Source organism: Canis aureus, chromosome 18 (genome assembly GCF_053574225.1).
Source record: "Canis aureus isolate CA01 chromosome 18, VMU_Caureus_v.1.0, whole genome shotgun sequence".
Lineage (NCBI taxonomy): Eukaryota > Metazoa > Chordata > Mammalia > Carnivora > Canidae > Canis > Canis aureus.
The window spans coordinates 13,244,881-13,270,979 of record NC_135628.1 but is presented as its reverse complement, the minus strand read 5'-3'; the positions used below and the strand labels follow the sequence as shown (position 1 = coordinate 13,270,979).

General features: G+C 36.8%; 1 protein-coding gene across 6 annotated transcripts in view; it reads right to left on the bottom strand.

The window, feature by feature from the left end:
• Positions 1-194: 194 nt before the first annotated feature.
• The window catches only part of MATCAP2 (microtubule associated tyrosine carboxypeptidase 2), a 61,530-nt gene continuing 35,625 nt past the window's right edge, over positions 195-26,099 (bottom strand). For 5 of the 6 annotated variants that reach the window (XM_077856203.1, XM_077856204.1, XM_077856205.1 and 2 more), the window contains 5 exons: positions 15,901-16,044; positions 15,186-15,318; positions 14,368-14,673; positions 7,592-7,689; positions 195-2,924 (listed from right to left, as the gene is read on the bottom strand). In XM_077856203.1, coding sequence (XP_077712329.1) covers positions 2,763-2,924; positions 7,592-7,689; positions 14,368-14,673; positions 15,186-15,318; positions 15,901-16,044 — 843 coding nt within the window. In that variant the 3' untranslated portion in view covers positions 195-2,762. Of the gene's footprint in view, positions 2,925-7,591; positions 7,690-14,367; positions 14,674-15,185; positions 15,319-15,900; positions 16,045-18,300; positions 18,438-26,099 lie in introns of those variants that run through there. The other variant, XM_077856206.1, reaches the window with a different exon arrangement.

The following is a 26,099-nucleotide window of genomic DNA, read 5'->3' as shown; positions in this document are numbered from 1 at the left end:
AATGAACAGGGTAGTAAATTAAGACAAAATTATCCCTTTCTCCTATTCCCTTCTTTCTACACCCATGAGAGTATAAGCTAACCTAATTAGGGGAAAGGTGGAGTATTTCCTTATAAACAGGGTATTAGGGATATTAGAAGATAAACATGATCAATAACTACTTTTCACTAATTACCACACAATAAAAACACAAATACCACAATAAAAATATAATTAAGTTTTCAAAGAACATAAGTTTGCATGCATACATATTCACACATTTCATTTGAGACCCTCAGTGCTATTTCTACTATAACCTAACCTAAAATGTCCAGATATATACAAAACACAATACAAATTTTAAACATTTTTACAAAGGTGAAAATATAAAGAAATGAAGACTTATGGGTTTACTTCTACAAACACTTTACTTTGAGTCCCATCTGATGTGAAAACCGTTTATCAGAATTTGTATTTGATACGTTAGAATGACAGTGGACAAGACTGATGAAATCCTAATCAATAGCCTATACCAAGTAACTCTTAAAATTACTGCAACCTTCAACTATTCTCCTAAGTACTGTTGCTATAGTTTTATATTTATTAAAACTTCAGTTTCAAGGGAACAAAACTGACCTTAATGCTATTTCAGGAAAGAATAAACATTAATTAAATCTTCAATCCCAACTTTCAAAGCTTAGAAATCTTTAATTATTCTGCTAATCTGAAACTATTTTTGGTTCATTGCTAACTTTTAAAATATCTTAAGACAATCAATGTGATTTAAGGTTTTTTTTTTTTTTTTGTCCGGACAGTATTATTTTTTTTCTTTATACCAAAGCAGTAAGGCAAGAAAGTGTTTCCTTTTCCAAATCACATAGAGAATACACATTTCAAAATTCAGAGACTAGAATCACTGTAAATAATCCTACCAACAGGATATTAAGGCTACTGTGATTTTCCTTTACATTTAAACTATAACATAAGATTAGCAGTATTATTGCCTGCAAATGTTGAGTTTATAAGCATTTAGGCTTAAATCACAGGACATAAATATTGCCATTTCTGTCTATACTTCTATTCCAGTTAATAAAACCTGGTTTTCACCGTGTTTTATCTTTGATAAGTTTGAAGATGAATTAGAAAATGCTACACCAAAGCTGAAACTGGATGACTCTGCTACAAGGAAATATGCTTGAAGGGTCAAGAGTGGTTTTCCAGTATCTGGTTAGTGTTGGCACAATGTACTCCAACCCTGCAGAGATCTACAAGCCACACTCCAGCTATCATAGCACATGGTGGGTGCCTTTGATGCTCCAAAGGGCCTGGCCTGCTGCTTACCAAAGGTGAGATGTGTGGCTTTGCAAGAACCACCAGGTGCCAGTTAGAATATATCCTGTTTGCTGCAAGATTCTTCTTTGAGGCAAGCCCTTCTAAATATGTGAATGAGAAAACTCACATAACCTAGCCTGAATAAGATTTCCTAAAATCATTTTCTAGCACAAATGTGGACCAGGTCTGCAGTATATATTCACCAGTGTTAGCACCATATTTAAACCTGAAATGAGGTAAAGATCAACTCTCAGATAGCTTTGGGTAAAAATTACAGTAGCAATTTTGAATGGGATGTTTACAGCAGTGCTCTTCCTGACCATTAAATTGTTTGAAGAACCATTTGATCTCAAGTATATATACATATCCAACTATACACTGAAATTGATAAATACAAAGCTAAGTGTATACACTTTTAGCAGAGGAAATGTAGCAAAACAGAACTCTCATTTTTGAAATTCAAACTATGTCATTATTGGGTTGATGAAGTCAAAGATTTTGATAAAATATACTTAGCCAACATGACAAGCCCAGTTTACCAAATAGCAATGTCCAGGAATTCCATTTTTCAGATGGTCAATTTTATGGCAGACATGACCTAGTCAGTATCGAGTGCCTACAGGAACTGTATTCGTCTACTGTGTTTTGCTAGTCGCTCCACTGAATAAAAAGGTGAGTAGCTTCTCTCTTCCCCAGCTATTTTAATCTATGTAGACAAACCTCTCTGGAACTTTTACTTACCATTTATATAAAGGAATGGGGAGAGAAAGACTCTAAAAGTTAAAATCGTGAAGGGATAACATGTTTCAGCAAATAAAGTTTAGTTGAGAATAACTGGACAAAATGAGGTAATTCTCTAATTTAGTTCCTATAAACTGATAAGGTGAAACAATGTGGAAAATAACTAATGAAAACTTTTCAAAACTACTTTTCCCCTCTCTTTAACATTACTTAACATATAAGAGAAATAAATCTTAGATATAGCTAGCTTTGGGGAGAATGACAAAACTAATTTTTCAAAGGAGTATTACCATTATTTTTCAAATACAATACAATCTTGGGAGTTCAAACAACAATGGAATTCACTCTCTAGTCAGGGCTGGTCTTGGCACTCAGGCAGAAGCAGCGAAGGAGCTGTGCTTAATGCCCAGGCAGCCTATCACTCAATTTGACCAAGCTTCTTCAAAAACACTCACCAGTAGTATTTTCTTAGGACTCAAGATTCAGAGAAAAATGGGAGGAACTTTTCCCCTGCAGCATACAGAAACATGTTAGGGAAGCAGTTTAAAGTTTGTACTTAACCTTTAAAAAATTCAGCTGAATACTGCAGATCAATCTTCAGAAAACTCATGTAAACAGTCATTCTTCTTTTATAAATATACTGGTGCTAACTGCACCTAACGGGTAATTTACATAGAGGTATAGCTTAGCTATGTCTGCAAGAATGCTGATTAATATATAAGATCTTTCAGTTCCCTGTCAGTCAGTTCATTCACTTCCATGATTTTCTCTAAATGCTCCATGTATCGGTCATGATCCTGCAGGAAATGAGGGACCCTCATGTTTTCAATAACTGCCAATCCTTTTAGGCGATCCACATCTTCATAAGAGACCTGAGAAAAGGAAGAGGGGTTAATTTTTAATTGTAAGTAACTTCTTGCCTAAGTCTTAAGAAAAACTTTATGAGGACTCTTTTTCAAATTATTTTAATATCTACAAAATAACAAAAATCAGTGGCTTCCTTTCCTTTACTGTATTAAATAAGAATGTACTGGGGCACCTGGGTGGCTCAGTAGGTTAAGTGCTCGACTCTAGATTTCGGCTCAAGTCATGATCTCAGAGTTGTAACACCAAGCCCTCCATCGGGCTCACACACCGAGCATAGAGCCTGCTCAAAATTCTCTCCCCCCACTTCCACTGTCCTCCCTGCAGCAACTAAAAAAGAAAATGTATTTATCTGTCTGCTCATACCATGACCATATAAAAAAAATCAAGTCAGTATTTAACACTCTATCTTGGACCTATGCTTCATACATATGTGAGAGACTCCAAACCTAAACAAATGTTCTGACTAAATTTTAATGAAAGAACCCAGGAACTAGCCAGAATATAAATGCCATATTACTGAATTTGGAAATTCAGCACAATTATATATCAAATTCCATTTCTATATAATTTCAGAAATAAAATTGTTTTATGTTAAATTCTTTTATTTTGAATTTTTGTAAGCAAGTATTTTATAAAATTTCAGATCTTTTTCATTTCCTAACAAGCCAGTCTTTCACAGGTATTTAGAGTTTATAGATGAAAGTTCTTAAGTTCTATATGTTAGCATTGCAACTTTAAACTCCAAAACATGGCTAGATTTAAAAATTACTGTTTTCTGATCAACACTTCCTAATTCAGTAGAAAGGCTTTAAATAAAGAAATCATGTTCACTTATACTTTATTAAGTTTTTTTAAAAAGATATATCTATTTGAAAAAAAAAAAAAGTAAAAAAAAAAAAAAAAAAAAAAAAAAAAAAGATATATCTATTTGAGAAAGAGAACACAAGCAGTGGGGAGAGAGGGAGATGCAGACTCCCCGCTGAGCAGGGAGTGGGACATGTGGCTTGATTCTAGGACCCCAAGACCATGACCTTAGCTGAAGGCAGATGCTTAATCAACTGAGCCTCCCAAGTGCTTCTTGAATATTTATATTACTACATGTAATGAATAGGTTTGTTGTTGATACTGGTGTGGTTTAGTAATTTTTTTTCTTCCTTCCTTGACTGAGGAGACATAGCCATAAATATGTCCAAGACATAACTGTGTGTTTCCTTTTAGGTTTTTGGTGTGTAATCCATTTTGAGTTTATTTTTATGGTGTAAGAGGGTGGTCCACGTTCATTATTTTGCATAAAGCTGTCCAGTTTTCCCAGCACCATTTATTGAGGGAAATGTTTTTTCCCCACTGTATACTCTGCTTCCGTTCCAGATTAAATGATCTAGGCTATCCGGTTCCATTAATCTAGGTATCTATTTTTGTATCAATTCCATACTGTTTCAATTACTATAGTTTTGTAATATATCTTGAAATCTGAGGCTATTATACTTCTAGCTTGCTTCTTCATTAAGAAGGCTTTGGTATTTGAGGTTGTTAGTGGTCCATACGAATTTTAGAATTATTTATTCTAGTTCTGTGAAAAATGCTACTGGTATTTTGACTGGGATTGCACTAAAGCTGTAGATTGCTTTGGGTAGTATGGACATTTTAACAAAATTAATTCTTCCAATCCATTTCTTTCATCAATGAAATAAATTGGTTAATTTATTTCTAGGTATTTTATCCTTTTTGGTATGATAAATGAGACAGTTTTCTTAGTTTCTCTTTCTGCTTTGTTATTGTACAGAAATGCAACAGATTTCTGTATATTAACTTTCTGTATATTATATTTCTGTAATTTATACTGAGTTCATTTATTCTAATAGTTTTTTGGTACAGTCCTTAGGGTTTTCTGTATATAGTACCATGCCATCTGTAAATACTGATGGTTTTAAAATTTCTTACTAATGTAGATGCCTTTTATTTGTTTTTCTTGTCTGACTTCTGCAGCTGGAACTCCTAATACTATGCTGAATACAAAGGGTAAGAATGGACATCCTGATCTTAGGGTACATGGAAAAATTTCAATTTTTCATTGTTGGTTATCATGTTGGCTGTGGGGGTTTTAATTTATAGCCTTTATTATGTTGAGCTCCCTCTAAGCCTGCTTTGTCAAGAGTTTTTTATCATGAATGGATGTTATACTTTACTTTTTCCTTATCTACTGAAATATTTTTATTCTTATTGATGCGATGTAGCATGAATGATTTGTGAATACTGAACCACCCTTACAACCCAAGAATAATCCCACCTCATCATGGTGAATGACTGTCTTAGTGTAAGATTTCTACATCTATGTTCATCAGAAATACTGACCTGTAGTCTTTTTTTTTTTTTGTAGTGACTTTGGTTTTAGTATCAGGATAATGCTGGCCTTGTAGAATGAATTTGGAAATTTTCCTTCCTCTTCTATTTTTTGGGAGAGTTTGACAGTTATATTTATTTGTATTTGGTAGAATTCATCCATGGAGCTATGTGGCCCTAGGTGTTGGGAGTTTTGTTTGTTAGGAATTCATTTATCACTGATTCAGTTTCATTACTAGTAATCAGTCTGTTAAAATTCTCTACTTCAGGGAGCCTAGGTGGCTCAGTGGTTAAGCATCTCCCTTCAGCTCAGGTCATGATCCCGGGATCTTGGGATTGAGCTTTGCAATGGGCTCCCTACTCAGTGGGGTGTCTGCTTTTCCCTCTCCCTCTCCTCACTGGCTTCTGCTCTCTCACTCTTAAGCAAATAAAATCTCCAAAAATAAAATACTTCTTCCTGATACAGTTTCAGAGGATTGGATATTTCTAGGAATTTATCCATTTCTTCTAGATAGCCCAGTTTGTTGGCATGTAATTTTTCAAAATATTTTCTTTGTAGTTCTGTGGTATTGGTTGTTATTTCTCCTCTTTCATTTCTGATTTGGGTCCTCTCTTCTTAAGGAGTCTGGCTAAATGTTAAGATAAATTGATAATTTTATCTTTAAAAAAAAAAACATATCCTGGTTTCACTGATCTTTTCTGCTGTTTTTCAGTCTGTATTTCTTCTACTAGCTTTGGGCTTTCTTTTGTAGTTCCTTTAGGTATAAGGTTAGGTTGTTTTCAGATTTTGTTTCTTAAGGTAGGCCTGTATCACTATAAACTTCCTTCTTAGAACTGCTTTTGCTGTGTCCCAAAGGTTTTGGGCCATTGTGTTTTCATATTCATTCGTCTCCAGGTAATTTCTGATTTCCTCTTTGATTTCTTTGTATGACCACTGTTTAGTAGCAGTAATTCTTAAACTATCCTGAGTTTATTATAGGAAAGAATGAGTAAATATAATATAATATTATAATATTGGAGTTGGTAAATACAGTTCTCATTTAAAGATAAAGGAGATGTGTATGGAATGCGAAGGGAAGTGTAAAAAACTTGCAGTGTCTCATTTGAATTAGAATGCCCTTATGATTTAAAACAAATATATGATTTGCTCACTGGAAAGGCCTAGAAGCATCAATATTCCAGTAGTAATGAGCACACCTAGCCCTCAGATAGTTTTCTAAATACCATTTTCACTAAAAGGAATTAAGGCTTCCTCAGAAAAATATCTCAGATTTGGGTAGAAAAAGTGTAAGATGGATCCAGAACATTTTACTTTGCCAGAAAACAAGGTGACATGTTTTTTAAAACACAGAAGCAGCTACTGGAAGGGTTGAATAAAAAACAGGAAGTCCATAGTAATACTGAATTAAATTTGAAATTCTCTATTTGCTACCACTAGTGTAGTTAACTGATATGGGCAAAGATCATCAATGGATGTTAAAACCATTCCTCAAAAGGTTGTTAAGGAAGAGTACATTCTCAGGTATTACCCCACAGATTACTGATTTAATAAAAAAAAAGAAAGGAACTTTTATAAGGGAGAGATCTGACTGTAACTTACCCAAGTGAACAAACAACATAACTGATCACAGGACAAAATCATGTATGTGCTTTCTAATGTGATGCAATGTAAAATATACAAGTCACTTATGTAGTATTCTTGGTAAAAATATTTAACCTGAATCTAACTGCAAGAAAACAAATGATAATCCAGACTGTAGAGTTTCTCGAGAAAGCTGTCCTGGACTCTTATGTCAGAAAAAAACAAAATGATTCAGTTGGGGGTGGTACAAAGCAGACTGTTACAGATTAATAGATTAATATTACAACAAAATGCAAGGCATGAATCCTGATTGAATCCTCTAAAAAAAATAGCTACAAAGGACATTTTGAGAATAATCTGAGAAAAATGAAGTAGACTGTTTTTCAGATACTATATTGAATCAGTGATCCATTTCTTAAGAAATCACATAATCATGTTGGATGAAAGGGGGGGAAGTGTTATACTTGCAGCTTACTCTAAAATGTTTTAGAAAACATGTATATAAAAATAAAACCAAAAAAATAAAACCATATAATACATTGCCAAATTTCCTATTCCCTTCAAAGAAATTTTGCAGTTTGGTTTTGTGACAACCGTTATTTCTTCCCTCCAGTTACCACATAACGGAAACTTACCCCAACACACATAGTATACCAACAATTTGAATCTGAACCCTATTTAATCATTAAATTGAGACTGAGGAATGATGACCTGGTATGTTGGAGGCTACATGCCATTGGTTTCACTCACCTTCCCCAGAGCAGTCAGTAGATGAAAGTCAATGGTCTCTCTGTATCGGAGGATTTGCAGGATACCATCCAAGTATACCTGATCTTTACTGAAGCACCCTGGAGGAATACAATAGCTTTTGTTTTCTGATATCTAAAAAAATCACTAAGTAATTAGATACTAATGCATTCCCTTTACTGTAGGCATCAGTCCTAAATAAAAATAAACATGGCAAATTAGAATTAACCATCTTCATAACATAAAATGCAAGGTCTTAGAAGTACCAGGATAATGTGCAGACTGTTACCTTCCCTTTAAGATCTTCTTCTTCCCAGATCCCCATTCCCATAATTAAAGAGCAGTTTTTTTCTAATTATAAAGAAACAATAATTAAAAATCTGTGACTCTTACAAATATGTCATCTGCACTCCCACCATTTGATCATAACCTGAACTCCCATGTGCATGGAGGCACTTGGAGCAGCAGGGGTGGATGCTATGGAGTAGTAAGTTTCATAGGGGGCAATGTGGAAATATGGGATCTCAAAAAACTTCTGGGTTTTAAAAATACTACCCCTTACCTCATTATAAATAGCTAAGATGATACTGATACTCTTCTTCCATATGAAACAACGATTAGAACCGAATTTTAATATGGAGGTTTAAAAAAAATAGAAGAAAATATGGAAGAAGACTCATGAGATCTGAGCCTAGTTACAAGAGTATTCCACTTACAAAGAAAACTTTTCTTCCATCTTGACATAACTTGTATAAATTTTTTTTTAAATTTTTATTTATGATAAATAAATAAATTATTTATTTATTCACACAGAGAGAGAGAGAGAGGCAGAGACACAGGCAGAGGGAGAAGCAGGCTCCATGCACTGGAGCCCGATGTGGGATTCGATCCCGGGTCTCCGGGATCGCGCCCTGAGCCAAAGGCAGGCGCCAAACCGCTGCGCCACCCAGGGATCCCCTAACTTGTGTAAATTTATTCTAAAATTCTGCTCTATTAAATGGACTAAAGTTCTATCAAATTATGTCATACATTAAGAAATTAATTAATAATTTTTAGGTATGCTAATAGCATGGGAATTACGGAGAAAAAGTGGGACACTTTTAAACCAGGCTCAGATCTCATGAGCTATTCCTACTTTTCAGGGAGAATAAAACTGTCCTTATCAGTTAGATACATATTGAAGTACTTACAGGTAAAAGGACATTATGTCTGGAATTGACTTTAAAATACTACAGGAAAACAGAACTTTGAAGGAAGAGGAGCAGACCCCATACCAGAAACCCCAACATAAGGGACCCATACTGCAAAGACAAATCCCTATAATATTTGGCTTTGAAAGCCAGAGGGCCTAACTTCATGAGTTCTGATATGACGTGGGACTTAACACAGAAGTTTAAAAATCACCAAGCTCAACTTTGGGAGACCCAGAGGGCAAGAGAAAACTGAGTCCCCGCCCGTAAAGAGTCAGCATAACAACCAGCCCCACAGAGCTACAGTAATAGAAATAGCATTAGTTAGGGGATATGGGAAGGAGATATATTTACTAATGTCAGAATGTGGGCTGGAGGGGTAGGGATCTTTAGGAGACTGCTCTAAGAAAAAGAGTGTTAGGTGCCATTCCTCTTCCCGCCCCAGCCTAGATACATCACACAGCAGACCTACCCCTGCAATCTTCTGTTGCCCCATCCCCTCCAACCTGGCCTCCACAGAAGTTTTTCCAGACAGCTATATGTCCCCTCCAGCAGACCACTGTGGATCTTCCTAGCATCATGTGCCCTGCCCCAACTACACAGCACTACAGAATCTCTTTTTCACCAGGCCACTACTCTCAAGTGCAGAAGACAGATGTAGCTGACTTTCCTAACACAGACTACAGAGTCAGAAAAAATGAGAAGACGGAGGAATATTTCCCCAATAAAAGAACAGGACAAAGTTATAGCAAAAGAGCTAAACAAAACTGTTTATGCAATATGCCTGACAGAGAATTTATTATTTTTTTTAAGATTCTATTTATTTATTCATAAGAGATACACAGAGATACAGAGAGGCAGAAACACAGGCAGAGGGAGAAGCAGGCTCCATGCAGAGAGCCCGATGTGGGACTCGATCCCGGGTCTCCAGGATCATGCCCTGGGCCAAAGGCAGGCACTAAATCACTGAGCCACCCAGGGATCCCCCTGACAGAAAACTTAAATGTCGTAGAGATATTCACAGACTTGAGAATGGAGTATCTCAGTGAGACCCTCAACAAAAAGAAAACATAAAGAACCAATCAGAGATGAAGAACTCAATAACTGATATGAAAAATACAGTAGACGGAATAAATAGTAGACTAGAGGAAGCAGAAGAATGGATCAGTGACTGGAGAACAGAGTAATGGAAAGTAAGAAGCTGAACAGAAGAGAGGAAAATGAATAATAAAAAATGAAACTAGATTAAAGGAACTCAGCAACACCTTTATGCATAATAATCTTCTCACTAAAAGGATACTAAGAAGGCGAAGACAGAGAAGAGGGCAGAAAAGCTGAAGAAATAATAGCTGAAAATCTCCCTAATCTGCGGAAGGAAACAGAAATCCGGATCCAGGAGGTACAAGTGGCTCCTGATAAAATCAACCCAAGGAGGTCCACACCAAGACACATAGTAATTACAATGTCAAGAAGTTGAGATCAAGAGAAAATTTTATTTTTTTTAAGAGAGAATTTTAAAACCAGCAAGGGAAAGGAAAACAGTTACATACAAGGGAACCCCATAAAACTATCATACTATCTGCTGATTTTTTTCTCTCTCTTTTTTTTTTAAGATTTTATTTATTTATTCATGAGGGAGAGAGAGAAAAAGAGAGAGAGAGAGAGAGGCAGAGACACAGGCAGTGGGAGAAGCAGGCTCCATGCAAGGAGCCTGACGTGGGACTTGATCCAGGGTCTCCAGGATCAGGCCCTGGGCTGAAGGTGGCACTAAACCACTGAGCCACTGGGCTGCCCCTATCTGCTGATTTTTTTAGCAAAAACTTTGCAGGCAAGAAGAGTGGCATGATATATATTCAAAGTGCTGGGGAAAAAACTTGCAAACAAGAATACTCAATCCAGCAATGCCATCATTCAGAATAGAAGGAGAGAGTGTTTCCAAGACAATTAAAATTAAGGGAATTCATGACACTAAACCAGCCTTACAAGAAATATTAAAGGTGACTCTCTAAGCAGAAAGGAAAGACCATAAGCATGAATAAGAAAAGTAGGAAGCACAAAAGCAGTAAAATTAAGCAAATCTATAAAAATCAAAGGATTCATAAAATAAAGGGATGTGAAGTATGACTCCACATACCTAAAAAGTGGTGAGAAGTACAAATTTAATGCTTTTTATATGGGTTCAAACTTAAGTGACCATCAACTTAATATAACATAGAGACTCCACCAAGTCTCCTAGAACTAATAAATGAATTCAGTAAGGTTGTAGGATACAAAATCAATATATAAAAATTCTACACACAAATAACAAAGCAGCAAAAAGAGAAATTAAGAAAGAAAATCCCATTTACAATTGCACCAAAGATAATAAAATACCTAGGAATAAACTTAACCAAAGAGGTGAAAGACCTGTACTCTGAAAATTATAAAACACTGATTAAAGAAACTGAAGATGACACAAATAGAAAGATATTCCATGGTTGTGGATTTGTAAAATAATATTAAAATGTCCATACTACTTGGCAATCCCTATCAAAATATCAATAGCATTTTTCACAGAACCAGAATAAATAATCTTAAAATCTGTATGGAATCACATAAGACCCCCAAGAGTCAAAATAATCTGAAAAATAATAAAACTGGAGGTTATCATAATCCTAGATTTCCAGATACATTACCAAGCTCTAGTAATCAAAATAGTATGGTACTGGCACAAAAATAGACACATAGATCACTGGAACAGAATAGCCCAGAAATAAACCCATGATAATACGGTTAATTAATCTTTGACAAAGGAGGCAAGAATATGTAACAGGAAAAAGTATCTTCAACAAATGATGTTGGGAAAACAGGACCACTTTCTTACTCTATACATAAAAATAACCTCAAAATGAATTAAGTACCTAAATGTGAGACCTGAAACTACAAAAATCATAGAAGAGAATGAGGCAATAATTTCTTTGACACTGGCCATAGCAACATTTTTCTAGATAGGTCTCCTGAGGCAAGGGGGAAGCAAAAGCAAAAATAAACTATTGGCACTAAATAACCCAATTAAAAATAATCCAATTAAAAGTGGGCAGAAGACATGAACAGACATTTTTCTAAAAAAGGGGACGCCTGGGTGGTTCAGCGGTTGAACCACCGAAGCGGTCTGCCTTCGGCTCAGGGCATGATCACAGGGTCCCGGGATTGAGTCCCCCATCAGGCTCCTCCCAGGGAGTCTGCTTCTCCCTCTGCTATGTCTCTACCTCTGTGTCTCTCAGGAATAAATAAAATCTTTTAAAAAAAATAAAGACACACATGCTAGAGGGGAGGCAGTGGGGAAATGGGGTAACTGGGTAAGATGGGCATTAAGGAGGACACTTGATATAATGAGCACTGGGTATTATATGCAACTGATAAATCACTAAATTCTAACTCTAAAAATAATACACATGTTAAATTGAATTTAAATAAATTAAAAAAAAAGACAACCTACAAATGGCCAACAGACACATGAAAAGATACTTGACATCACTCTTCTTTAGGGAAAGGCAAATCAAAACCACAAGATATCGCCTCACACCTGTCAAAATGGCTAAAATCAAAAACACAAGAAACAAGGTGAGAATGCAGAGGAAAAGGAACCCTGATGCACTGTTGGTGGGAATGCAAATTGATGCAGTTACAGTGGAAGGCAGTATGATGTTCTTCAAAAAATCAGAATTACCAAAAAAAAAAAAAAATCAGAATTACCATATAATACTGTAATCGCATTAGTGGGTATTTACCCAAAGAATACAAAAACACAAATTTTAAGGTATATGTAACCCTATGTTTACTGAAGCATTATTTACAATAGCCAGATTATGGAAGCAACCTGCATACTAATAGATGAATGGATAAAGATGATGTGGTATGTGTTTATGTATGTGCTTTTATATACAAACGTACATATGTTTATACACACAGACATGCATGCGCGCGCGCACAGACACACACACATATACTGGATTATTAATCATAATAAAGAATGAAATCTTGGGATCCCTGGGTAGCTCAGTGATTTAGTGCCTGCCTTCAGCTAGGGGCGTGATCCTGGAGACCCAGGATGGAGTCCCACATCGGGCTCCCTGCATGGAGCCTGCTTCTTCCTCTGCCTGTGTCTCTGCCTCTCTCTTTCTCTCTCATGAATAAATAAATAAAATCTTAAAAAAAAAAAAAAAGAATGAAATCTTGCCATTTGAAACAACATGGATGGATCTAGAGTGTATAATACTAAGTAAAATAAGTCAGAGAAAGAGAAGTACCATAGAGTTTCACTTATATATGGAATTTAAGAAACAAAACAAAGAAAGAAAAACATAAAAACCAGACTCTTAAATATAAAGAACAAAGTGATGGGTACCAGCAGGGAGGTGGGTGAGGGTTTGGGTGAAATAGGTGAAGGGGATTCTGAGTACACTTATCATGATAAGCACAACCACTATATTGTACCCCTGAAATTAATAGAACACTGTACTGGTGTTATTAATCACACTGGAATTTTTAAACAATAAAAAAATTAACAAAACAAGAAATCACAATGAGATACCCATTAGGACCATTATAATAATAATTCAAAAAATGAAAATATTAGTATTGGTAAGCGTTGGTGAGGATGTGGAAAACTTAGAACCCCATATACTGCTGGTGGGAATAAAAAATGTTGCATTCACTTTGGAGAACATTCTGGCAGTTCCTCAAAAGGTTAAACAGAGAGTTACCATATGCCAAACAATTCTACTCCTAAGTATATACCCAAGAGAATTAAAAATATAAACTTTTACCCAAATGTTCATGGTGACACTATAATAGCTAAAAAGTGTGAAAACAACTTAAATGTCCATTAATGGTGAGTAGAAAAATTAAATGTGTTCTATATATGCAATAGAATATTCTTCATCAGTAAAAAGGACTGAATACTGATATATGCCACCATAGGGATGAACCTTAAAAACATTATGATCAGTGAAAGAAGCCAGACACACAGGATTCTATATTATATGATCCCATCTGTATGAAATGTCCAATAGGGGCAAATCTATAAAAGTAGATTAATGGTTACTTAGAGCTGGGAGCTTGGGAAAGAAGAAATGGAGAATGGCTGTTAATGGGTACAGGTTTCTTTTTGGGGTTATGAAAATGTTCTAGAATTAGATAGTGGTGATAGCTGCACAACTACATGAATATTCTAAAAACCCATGGACTGTACATTTTAATGGGCAAACTGTATGTCATGTGAATTATATCTCAGTAAAGCTGTTTTTAAAATCAGAGCAAGAAAAAGCAGACGTGGCAAAATGTTAACAATTGCTGAATCTAGAGAATGGGTAATATGAGTGTTAATTCTATCATTTCCATTCTTCTGTAGGTCTGAAATTTTTCAAAATGAGATCTGAAAAAGAATGCTAACAAAATGCGGTTTGGGAAAATTAGCACTGACCTCAAGTAACAAAGGTTTACTTTTTTCATAAGTGAATGATTTCTCTGATCAGTGGATAAATATGTAATCAAAATCAACAGACAACTAACCATACGTCAGCAAATCTGTAGTCAAGAGACACCCACCTGGCTGAGAAGTATCAGTCCATCCCCTCTTGGCCCGTACACAATAATCCCATCTCGTATTGGGGTCCTTGACAAATTTTCCAATATCTTTGAAGAGTTCGCAAAAAGACATTTGGCTGGCTCGGTAAACAGTGTAGTAGAGGAGGGCAGCCCTCCATAAAAAGGGGTCTTTTCTAAAAAGGACACTGTGAATACTTGCCAGTCCTTCCTCTGTGGGATTGTTTGGCTTTAGCTCATGTTTTTTACGGCCAGTCCAACTGTTCCATGGTTGCTGAAGGTTGTTAATACCTCGAAAATAATGTGTGCCTATGGAGAAGAAAAGGTGCGTGAAAAACAGGAAATGACATTTTCATTTTAATTCTTATCCAAAAAAGATTCTACCAACAGTTCTAAAACCTAATTAATGTGTACCTAGGAATCAAAACAAAGTGGAAAATGACCTGACCCTAAAGCCTTCTGAAGGAGGTACTCTGCCTCAGAAGGATCACGCGTCTTATTCAAAGAGGTTCAACTTTTATAGCATCTATTTTAAGGGGAAGAATCATAGACTTGATATTGAAAAGAATCTCAGAGGGCAGAGTTCCATTTCCCTCAGTTTCAGAAATGTGGGGGAACTGAAATCCAGGAGTTAGACTTTCCAAGCTTAATACAGTTACACAGTATCCTAAAAAATCTCATTTGAAGTGAGACATTATGAAACCTAACAATTTTATTACCTTTGTCAAGTACCGCTAAGAAAAAAAAAAGAATAAAAGAATGTTTCTTTGCAGCTCATTTCTGATACTACAAGTGAACAAATGGAGAAGGGCTGCCCCTACCTATTTCATGCCTCAGCATTCCCTCCAGCCAGTGCTCACGTGCAGTGGAAACATTGATGGTCAGCGTCGGGCACCCATTTACCACTGTCATTGAAGCTCGGGAAAGCAGGTCTTCAGTGAGATGAACTACAATCTGAGGAGTTAAGAGGGAAAAAAGCATATATATTATATATATACAACAAAATGTAAAGGCTGGGGAGAGGAAGCTTTCTCAGGAAACAACAGACCCATAAATCAATACGTTTTTATTTTGCTTGTACCAATTTGACTCTCCAAGAATTCTAGAAGATGAAATGAAGAGCCAATCACTTTTGACCCTTCCACTTTTGAGCACGGGGAACTCAAGGACCCTTCCTGGATAGAAGGAAAGTAGAGGGCTGTCCTGAGCAGGCAGTGCTGCCACTGCTCTCAAATGCAGCCCCCCGCCCCCACCCCACCCCACCCCAGGTTAAAATGATGCAAAGGAAGGTACACAAGCCACAGTCCGCTTCACTGCTTGGCCATTGTGAACTGGCTGCTTATAAAAGGCGGCCACTGAGGCAAATTGCTTCATTATTAATTTTCATAAAATAATTCCCATAATCCCACAAGCTATACAGAAATAGTAGTAAGTAAAGAAGAACACAAACTGAACATAACAATTTGATTTAATGGGTGACTAATTTAATGAACAGTTAAAATGCCAATACCATCTCGTGTCACTCCCGATTCATACCTCACCCAGACAGCCTTCTTTCATCATGTACTTCCGAACATGACTCCAGATACGAGTTTTAGATAGCAGGCTGCCACCTGTGGCCTGCTCAAATTTTTCATAACTTCCATATTTCTGTAAAGTCAGTTCCATAATATTGATGGACTGTAAAAAAACAAACAGGGATAATGAAAATAAATAGCCTCTCATTACTCTGAGATGAGTAATAAGTTATCTTATTGACCATGACCTGTTTTTTGATAATTGATTTCCAAATGAAATTGCAAGAGAAGTACCACATCTAATTCTAAACAGCTTTCACTCATTGACATAAATTTATACAGACACCTCTGTGCTTACAAATCCTCTTTCCCTGTGTTCATTTCTCCTTCACATGCTGAGGGATAAAGGTACAGCATGCAGGGTCAACATCTGACAGGCTGAGAGGGCAAGGCAGAGGGGGCTCCTTGGCTTCTCAAAGACCATTTGGTGGTTTGGCAGGAAAACTCAGAGTGGAAAGTATGTCTTCAGACTAATCATTAAATTATAATTGCAATGTAGATAAAGAAATTAACCCAATTTTTAAGCACACACAATAGAATCAACCATTCTTCTATGACAATCTTATAAAATCTGAACATTTCCAGGGTTAGTCTTTCAAAGAAAAACAGTCTCAACATTACTAAAAACACTTTCATCTTTCATTCAGGGCAGAGTACTACCTAATTCTCATTCTTCATAAATTTTCACATCAAAAGTATATGAAAGTTGAGATCTTAACTAATACTCAAAAAAGAAGACTAAAAAATGCTGGCCGTGAATCACTAGTATCTTGGGAAAGACACAAGAAAGGAAAACATAAAGAAGACAAGTGATCTTTAAAAAGTCTTTGGGGAAAGAAGCTAGAAAATTTAAATATATCTTACAGGAATTGTGAGAGAAGTGAGAAAATCCAGTATGAAATCTAGTTTCCAGACTATTGTTTGACTAGTAAAGAGATTAAAATTACAAGCTCTACAGTCGGATGGACTTGTGTTGACATGCTGGCTCTGTCTACCCTCTGGCTGGGTGATGTGGGCAAATCATTTAACTTGTTACTAAGCCTCATTTTTAAATGGGGTAAAAATAATAATGTCTACTTCACGGTTTTGTTCAGAAAATTTGGCCAATCTTTATAAAGCACAGTGCCTGGAGCCTAATAAGTAGTCAGTACCTGTCAGTTACTACATTATCATCGTCATCATTATATGTTCATTCTTTCGAAATGCCACACCACTGTAGAGAGTATGCCCAGCACAAAAACTACAGAAAACTCACACTGCAAGTTTTAATTCAACATATATATCCTCAATGCAAAAATATGTATTACTAATAAACTAGGCATGTGTCATAAAGTTATCCTAACAAGAAATGGCTTCAATAGGCTTTGGCTTTTGTTCCCAAAACTGGTATCAAAAGCTCTATAGTTCAAAATGTGGTGCAAAGGCTGGCAGCACTGGCTTAATATGTGAGCTGTCTTCAAATGCATAATTTTGCTCTATCATGCCTACTGAACCAGGCACATGCACTTTATTCTCCAGGTGATTCACGTGCATGGTAAAAAGAAAACTCCCGGAGAATGGAATTACAGCACAACTACCCTACAGGCTACTTTTTAAAATGACAACTATGACAATTAAAAGAAAAAAGCATGTAATTAAAAATCCATTTCTATAGATTAGCAAAGATTTTTTGCAAACACCAGTCTAATGATGACTAGTCATCAATATATAAAATAGAGTGAAAATAATGTGGGAAATCTGTTATTAATTCCAGGAAAGACAGAAGTGGTACCTTCTACTGGACTGATACTTAGAGCCAAAAAAAGCCAGGGGTGCCTGGGTGGCTCGCTCAGCTCAGGCAGGTCATGATCTCTGGTCCTGGGATCAAGCCCCACATCAAGCCCTGCATTGAGCCTCACATTGGGCTCCCTGCTTCTTCCCCTGTCCCTGCTCTAGCTGCTCCTCTAGCTTGTGCTCTCTCCCAAATAAATAAAATCTTAAAAAAAAAAAAAAGTTAAAGACATTTTTTATTATAACCTATAGTTACATGTTTTTAAGTATGTACTTAATTTCAGATAAAATTAGCTTTTCTAGCATATGCTTACTCACTAGAAAAAAATGTGGTTATCTACTATGGTAGTCCCCCCTTATCTTCAGGGGAGATGTTCTAAAACCTCACTGGATACCTGAAGTTGCAGAGTACCAAATCCTATGCACACTGTTTTTCCTATCTATACACACCCATGATAAAGTTTAATTTATAAATTAAGCAGAGTAAGAGGTTAACAATAATAAAGTAGAACAATTATAACATTATACTGTAATAAAAGTTATGTGAATGTGGTCTCTCTCTCAAAATATCTTATTGAACTATACTCACTCTTCTTGTGATAATAAAACATCTATGTGATAAGGGAGGTGAATGACACAAGCAGCAGCATTAGGCTACCACCGATCTTCTGACAACATGTCAGAAAGAGGATCATCTGGTTCCAGACTGATGTTCATCTTGGGTAACTGAAACCGCAGAAGGTGAAACCATAGATAAGGGGAACTACTGGATTTATTAGAGCAGATACAGTTTAGAGAATTAAGAAAAACCTAAATACAGGTGTTCCCTATTATCACCAATAAATGGTACTAGTAAAAGGCTATTATGTATTCATATTCATAGTAAGTATTCACTCATATTCATAATGGGAAAAGAAATCTCATAGGAAATTTTTTTTTTTTTTTCTCATAGGAAATTTAACTGAAAAAGTACCCTATAAATTTAAGAGAAAACATACTTTGGCAGTTTAACAACATTTAGGCAAATTTCATACCCATGTACTAATTATTGGATCCATCAAAGAATGAATAACATCACATCCTTCATTTCATCTTACTTATATGGCATCATAATGACAACACTACCCAGGAGATATACTGATGTTCCCCAAAGGTTATATTAATATGATGTCATGGCCAATATTCTTCTTTAAAAGTGCCTAACCTTAGGGTGCTGGATGGCTCAGTTGGCTAAGCATCAGCTCAGGTCATGATCCTGAGGTCCTGGGATCAAGCCCCAAATCAGGCTCCCTGCTCAGTGAGAAGCCTGCTTCTCCCCATCCTTTTGCCCCTCCCTGCCCTGTTCTCCCAAATAAATAAAATATTAAAGAATAAAATAAAACAAAGTGCCTATCCTTTTGTCATCTCTATTGATTTCTTTCTTCATCAGTTTTTCAACTGGTCCAACCTAGATAGATTGGTCCGGAGCACACAGGTCTCCAGTATCCTTTGCTGACCTCAAGAAATAATTTCCTGATTCATCTGCATTATAATAGCGCCAAGCACAGAGACAGAAACCTTGGTTAAGTGGGTGATAAATAAAAGCTTTACAAGAGAAATCAGAAATGTTGATTGGGTGGCTCAGCGGTTTAGCGCCGCCTTCAGCCCAGGGCGTGATCCTGGAGACCCTTCCTGCATGGAGCTTGCTTCTCCCTCTGCCTGTGTCTCTGCCTCTCTCTCTGTGTCTCTCATGAATAAATCAACAAACTCTTTAAAAAAAAAAAAAAAAATCTGTTTCTGGTTCTTGGTTTGCCTATCTCTTTAAAAAAAAAAAAAAAAAGATGGTCACTTCAGTGAATTTTTATGTCACAATTTTTGCTTTTCTATGCAGCCTCTTAACTGCAGGCCACAAAAATCTTAGGAGTATGGTATCAGCTTTGAAAAAGGGAAAAGGCAGTAAGTAATTTTAAAAGGCACAAGGAAGCCTGCAAGAATATACGCAAAAGCTGCTGCTCTGGTTTGGCGGAGAGAGGTGGACTGCATTGATGTTTATATCTGTACTTTTCAGAAGTTTTAAAATTCTTTACAATATGCATATATTAGTGTTATGATCAAGAGGAAAAAGTTATTCTTTTCCAGTTTTACTGAGGTATGGATGACAAAAATATGTATTTAGGTTGTACCATGTGATGTATTTTTTTAAAGGCGTACAATGTAATGCTTTAATATATGTATATGCTGTGAAATGGTCACCACAATCAAGTTAACTGACACATCTATCACTTCATGTAGTTACCATTTTTTGTGTATGGTGAAAACATCTAAGATCTTAGCAAATTTCAAGTATATAATACAGTATTATTAACTATAATCATCATGGTGTACATTAGATCCCCAGGACTTACTCAACTTATAACTCAAAGTTTGTACCCTTTGACCCAAATCTCCTCATTCCCCAACCAAAAGTTTTTTTTCTTTTTCTTTTTTTAAAGAAAAAAGTAAGGGAAAAGTCCATCCATTCTCCCAGAGTTCAGAGAATCCATACCTATACCACTTGGAGAATCAAGCTTTCACATACATCATCCAAATGGCTAACTACTTTTAGAGGCAATGAATTTCATGTCAATTCTCTTCTCCATTATTATCATTAAAGTTAATCAAAAAACATTTCCCAGTATTACTTGGTGAGGAATTAAAACAATTTTTCTCTAATCATTGCTTTCAATTTGCCATCCAGAATATCTCCTTCCTATCTCTGAATATGTCAACCAGTTTCTTTAGCTTTCCAATAATTTTCAAGTATTCAAAAAAAAGTCCACTTTAAGCCAATTTAATCCAATTTAAAATGTCAATCATATCTAATTTAAAGCTCTTTTCCCGGCAGCCCCGGTGGCTCAGCGGTTTAGTGCTGCCTGCAGCCCAGGGTGTGATCCTGGAGACCCGGGGATCGAGTCCCACATCAGGCTCCCTGCATGGAGCCTGCTTCTCCCTCTGCCTGTGTCTCTGCTTCTCTCTTTCTCCTCTCTGTGTATTCTCATGAATACATAAATAAAGTCTTAAAAAAAAAAAAAACTTAAAAAAAAAAAAAAAAACTCTTTCCCCTCCCCTAGGACATGACCAGCCCAAGGACTAAAGAAACTTCACTTGAGAAAGAAAGGTGGAATAGTGATTTCTTTCTCAGCTCTCCCAAGTTTTCTGGGCCTCTCCTTCCCTTCAGTAAAATGACAGCTGGGAGAAAGAAAAGAACATTTCCTATATAACTGGCACAGCTGTGGTCCTCCATCCTTGACCTAGGACGCTGGTGCAGGCCTAGTCTAGCCGTGTTCCTCTGTCCTTGACCTAGGATGCCGGTGCAGGCCTATCCTAATCAGCATCTCCACTGCATGGCTCTCTGCAAGAAGCCCCTTAAAGCAGACTGCTAACAAAACTATGACCTTTTAAATCCCAGTAGGAACAACTAAAAGACTTACTGTATACCCATTTTATTAAATATATACAGCGAAAGTTATACTGACACAAAAGAAATGCTGACAGTTTTTAAGGACATGAGAAAATGCAGATGCTTAAAAGTATACTAACCTCAATTATGAACACTGTTAGGCACGGGGCAAGGAAAACACTAAATATGAATAGTGATTATCCTTGGGTGATAGAATTATGGGATTTTATTCTCTTTTTTTTTAAGGTAGGGGTGGGTGGGGGTCAGGAGGGGCAGAGGGAGAGGGACAGAGAATCTTAAGCAGGCTCCACACCTTTCTCCCATTTTCCAGTTAGTCAGTCATTCGTTAATATCCTTACTCTGGGGATCCCTGGGTGGCGCAGCAGTTTAGCGCCTGTCTTTGGCCCAGGGCGCGATCCTGGAGACCCGGGATCGAATCCCGCGTCAGGCTCCCGGTGCATGGAGCCTGCTCCTCCCTCTGCCTGTGTCTCTGCCTCTCTCTCTCTCTGTGTGTGTGTGACTATCATAAATAAATTTAAAAAAATATATATCCTTACTCTGGAGTATTTGTATTTAAAAAAAGAATGCATTGGGGGAGAAAGCCCCTAAAAATTCAAACAAATATTTTTCTATAGTAGAGTTTTAGGCAGAGTAGACTGCTGGTAGGAAGAGGTTGAGGCATTCTTGAGGCCTACTCATGGAGCAAGCAGCCACTTCCCTCAACCATGTGGAGATCTAGCCCTGATTTAGCCATAGACATCAAATATATCCTCTGCTTCCTTCCAACTATAAGAATAGCAAATATACACAGTAAACACTCAGACATTACATAGTTTTACTGATCAGTTTTAAAACTTCTAGAACCAAAACATCTTAATATATACATATCCATTTGTCCAGGTCTCAGTCTCCTAATCTGTAGGAATTTGACTTTGTACCTTTCCTTCGCGTCCATTTTATTACTTGGCTAACTCTTCCATCACCATGTTAGAAAATGATATGATAGGAACTACTCTCAAGTTACACAAAAACAGTACCAGGTAGGATAATATTTCTTGCTCAAAATGGACTGAAATAGGCCACCAAACATACTTTTTGCCTTTTAAAAAGTTGGGCCAAAAACCATATATTTTTGCTAAATTATGAATCAATATAATATCTCTGCTCATATCAATTATTTCTGAATCCTTCCTCTTTTTAAGAGGATATTCTAAAACTTTGTATTTCTTACAGAACAAATTGATTTTCAGAGATCTCAAACCTAGTGCAAAGAGGAAGTAAATACAAAATGAGTAATTGTTCAGCATGAAGGAAATAGTTCTATCTCTCCCCTGATCTCGATGTCATTTATATTACATAAAACAGAACACAACCTTCTGCCACTGCCACCTCATGACCCTGAGGCACTTATTCTCCTCTATGAAAATAAGAGTATAATAGGGAAGATGGCAGTGTAACAAGAACCTAAAACTCACCTTGTCTCACAAATACAACTAGGTAACACTCAAATCAGTGTAAATAACCCAGAAAACAACCAGAAGACTGGAAACTAAAATTAGAGAAGAGGCCATATTGAAGAGGGTAGGAAGGGCAGAAGTGCAGTAGGAAGCAAAACAGATTCGGGGGGCCAACTGCTGGAGGGAACTGTGAGGGCAGAGTAGGGAGAGAAATAGACCTTCACACTGGGTAGCCCACATGGGGAAGATGGGTCCCCATAGCATTTGGCTCTGAAAACTAGAGGGGATGATTTTCATGAGTTTTTACAACCAGTAGGACTTCAAGCCTGGAACTTACCAGCAGGCTCAGTTCTGGGAGAGCCTGGAAGGCAAATGAAAACTAAGTCTCCACCCTTAATTTTGGCTCAGGTCATGATCTCAGGGTCCAGTCTTCTTGAGATTCTCTGTCCCCCACCCCACCTTGTCTTTACCACCCCCCAAAAATTTACAGATATAATGCAATCCCTATCAAAGTACCAATAGTATTTTGCACATAACTAGAACAAACACTCCTAAAATTTGTATGGAACATAAGATCCCAAATAGCAAAACCAATCAGAAAAAGAGAAGAAACCTAGAGGTATCACAATTCAAAACTTCAAGTGATATTACAAAGCTGTAGTAATCAAAATAGTATGGTACTGCCACAAAATAGACACATAGATCAATGGAACAGAAACCTGAGAACTAAACCCACAATAATATGGTCAATTAATCTTTGACAAAGGGGCCGAAAAATATGCAATGGGAAAAAGTCTCTTCAAAAAATGGTGTTGAGAAAACGGATAGCTATATGCAAAAGAATGAAACTAGACCACTTTCTTAGACCATTCACAAAAATAAACTCAAAATCGATTCAGGGCTTAAATATGAGACCTGAAACTATAAAAATCCTAGAAGAAAGCACAGGCATTGATGTCTCTGATATCAGCCACAGCAACATCTTTTTAGACGTGTCTCCTGAGACAAGAGAAATAAAAGCAAAAATAAACGATTGTGACTATATCAAAATAGAAAGCTTCTGCACAGCAAAGAAACAACCAACGAAACAAAAAAGACAACCTACTGAGAGATCTGCAAATGACATATGTAATAAAAGGTTAGTATCCAAAATATATAAACAACACTAATTAAAATGAGTCAAGTAGGGGCACTTGAGTGGCTCAGTTGGTTAAGCAACTGCCTTCAGCTAGGTCATGATCTCAGGGTACTAGGACTGAGCCCCTACTGGGTTCCCTGCTCAGCGGGGAGCTTGCTTCTCCCTCTCCCTCTGCCTCTCCCCCTTGCTCATGCTCTGCCTCTCTTTAAAATAATAAATAAAATCTTTAAAAACATAAAATAAATAAAATAAAATGGGCAGAAGTGGAGTGGCTGGACGGCCAGTAGGTAGAGTGTCTGACTCTTGGTTTCAGCTCAAGTCATGGTTTTGGGATCATGACACTGGGCCTCTTGTCAGGCTCCATGCTCAAAGCAGAGTCTGCTTGTCCCTCTCCCTAGGCTTCTTCCCCTCCCGGCACCACACTTTCTCTCTCTCAAATAAATAAATAAAATATTTTTTTAAAAAGTGGGCAGAAGATACAAATAGATGTTTCTCCAAAGAAAACATAGAGATGGCCAACAGGCACATGGAAAGATACTCAACATCACTCATCTTCAGGGAAAGGCAAATCAAAAGCAGAGTGAGATGTCACCTCACATTTGTCAGAATGGCTAAGTAACACAAGTAACAAGTGTTGACAAGGATGTGGAGAAAAAGGAACCCTTGTGTACTGCTGGTAGGAATGCAAACTGTGTGCAGTCACTGTAGAAAACAGTATGGGGTTCCCCCCAAAATTAAAAATAGAACTACCCTATGATTCAGCAATCACTCTACAGGGTATTCACCCAAGGAATACAAAAACACTTATTTGAAAAGATATATACACCCTTATGGGTTTCTTAAATTTTTTATTTAAATTCAATTAATTAGCATATAATATATTGCTGGTTTCAGAGGTAGAGGTCAGTGATTCATCAGTCTTATATAATACCCAGTGCTCATTACATCATATGCCCTCTTTAACAGGTGTTCTTCACCCTGTTACCCCATCCTCCCATCTCCTTCCCCTCTAGCGACCCTCAGTTTGTTTCCTATGATTAAAGAGTTTCTTATGGCTTATCACCCTCTCAGAGTTCATCTTGTTTTATTTTTCCTTCTCTCCCCCTGTACTTCTGTTTTTTCTTAAATTCCACATGAGTGAGAGCATATGATAACTGTCTTTCTCTGATTGACTTGTTTTGCTTAGCATAATATCTTCTAGTTCCAGCCATGTTATTACAAATGGAAAAATTTAATTTTTCTAATGGCTGAGTACTATTCCCTTGTACATATATACCATATCTTTATCCATTCCTCAGTCGATGTAGATCTGAGCTCTTTCTGTTTGGCTACTGGGACATTGCTGCTATAAACATTGGGGTTTAGGTGCCCCTTTGGATCACTACATTTGTATCTTTGGGGTAAATACCCAGTAGTACAACTGCTGGATCACAGGGCAGCTCTATTTTCAACTTTTTGAGGAACCTTCATACTGCTTCCCAGAATTGCTATACCAGCTTGCATTCTCACATCCTTATGTTTATTGCAGCATTTTTTACAACAGCCAAATTAGCAGCCTAAGTGTCCACTAATATATGAATGGATAAAGATGTAGGGTGTATACATATACACCTATGTGTATACATAGGAATATTATTCAGTCATAAAAAACAATGAAATCTTGCCATTTGCCACAACATGGATGGATCTACCAAGTATAATGCCAAGCAAAATAAGCCAGTCAAGAAAGACAAATACTATATGATTTCACTCATATGTGGAATTTAAGAAACAAATGAACAAAGGAAAAATAAAAGAGACAAATCAAAAAACAGACTCAACTATAAAGAACAATTAACGAGGGCAGGTGGATGGGGGAATGGATAAAAGAGGTGAAGGGGATTAAGGGCACACTTACCTTGATGAGCACTAAGAAATATATAGAATTGTTGAATCACTATATATATATATTTTAAGACTTCATTTATTTATTCATGAGAGACACAGAGAGAGAGGCAGAGACAAAGACAGAGGGAGAAGTAGACTCCATGCAGGAAGCCTGATGCAGAACTCATTCCCAGGACCCCAGGATCACAACCTGAGCCAAAGGCAGATGCTCGACCACTGAACCACCCAGATGCCCCTTGAATCACTATTATTGTATATCTGAAACTAATACAATACTACGTGTTAACTACACTGGAATTAAAATAAAAATAAATAAATTAGACATTCCACACATACACACACGAGTAATCAAATTCTTTTCAACAAAGTACAGAATGGGAGAAAATGCTTGCAAATTTCTTATCTGATAAGGACTCATGACTAGAATATATAAAGAACTCCCACAACTTGGGTGCCTGAGTGGCTCAATCGGTTAAGCATTCAACTCT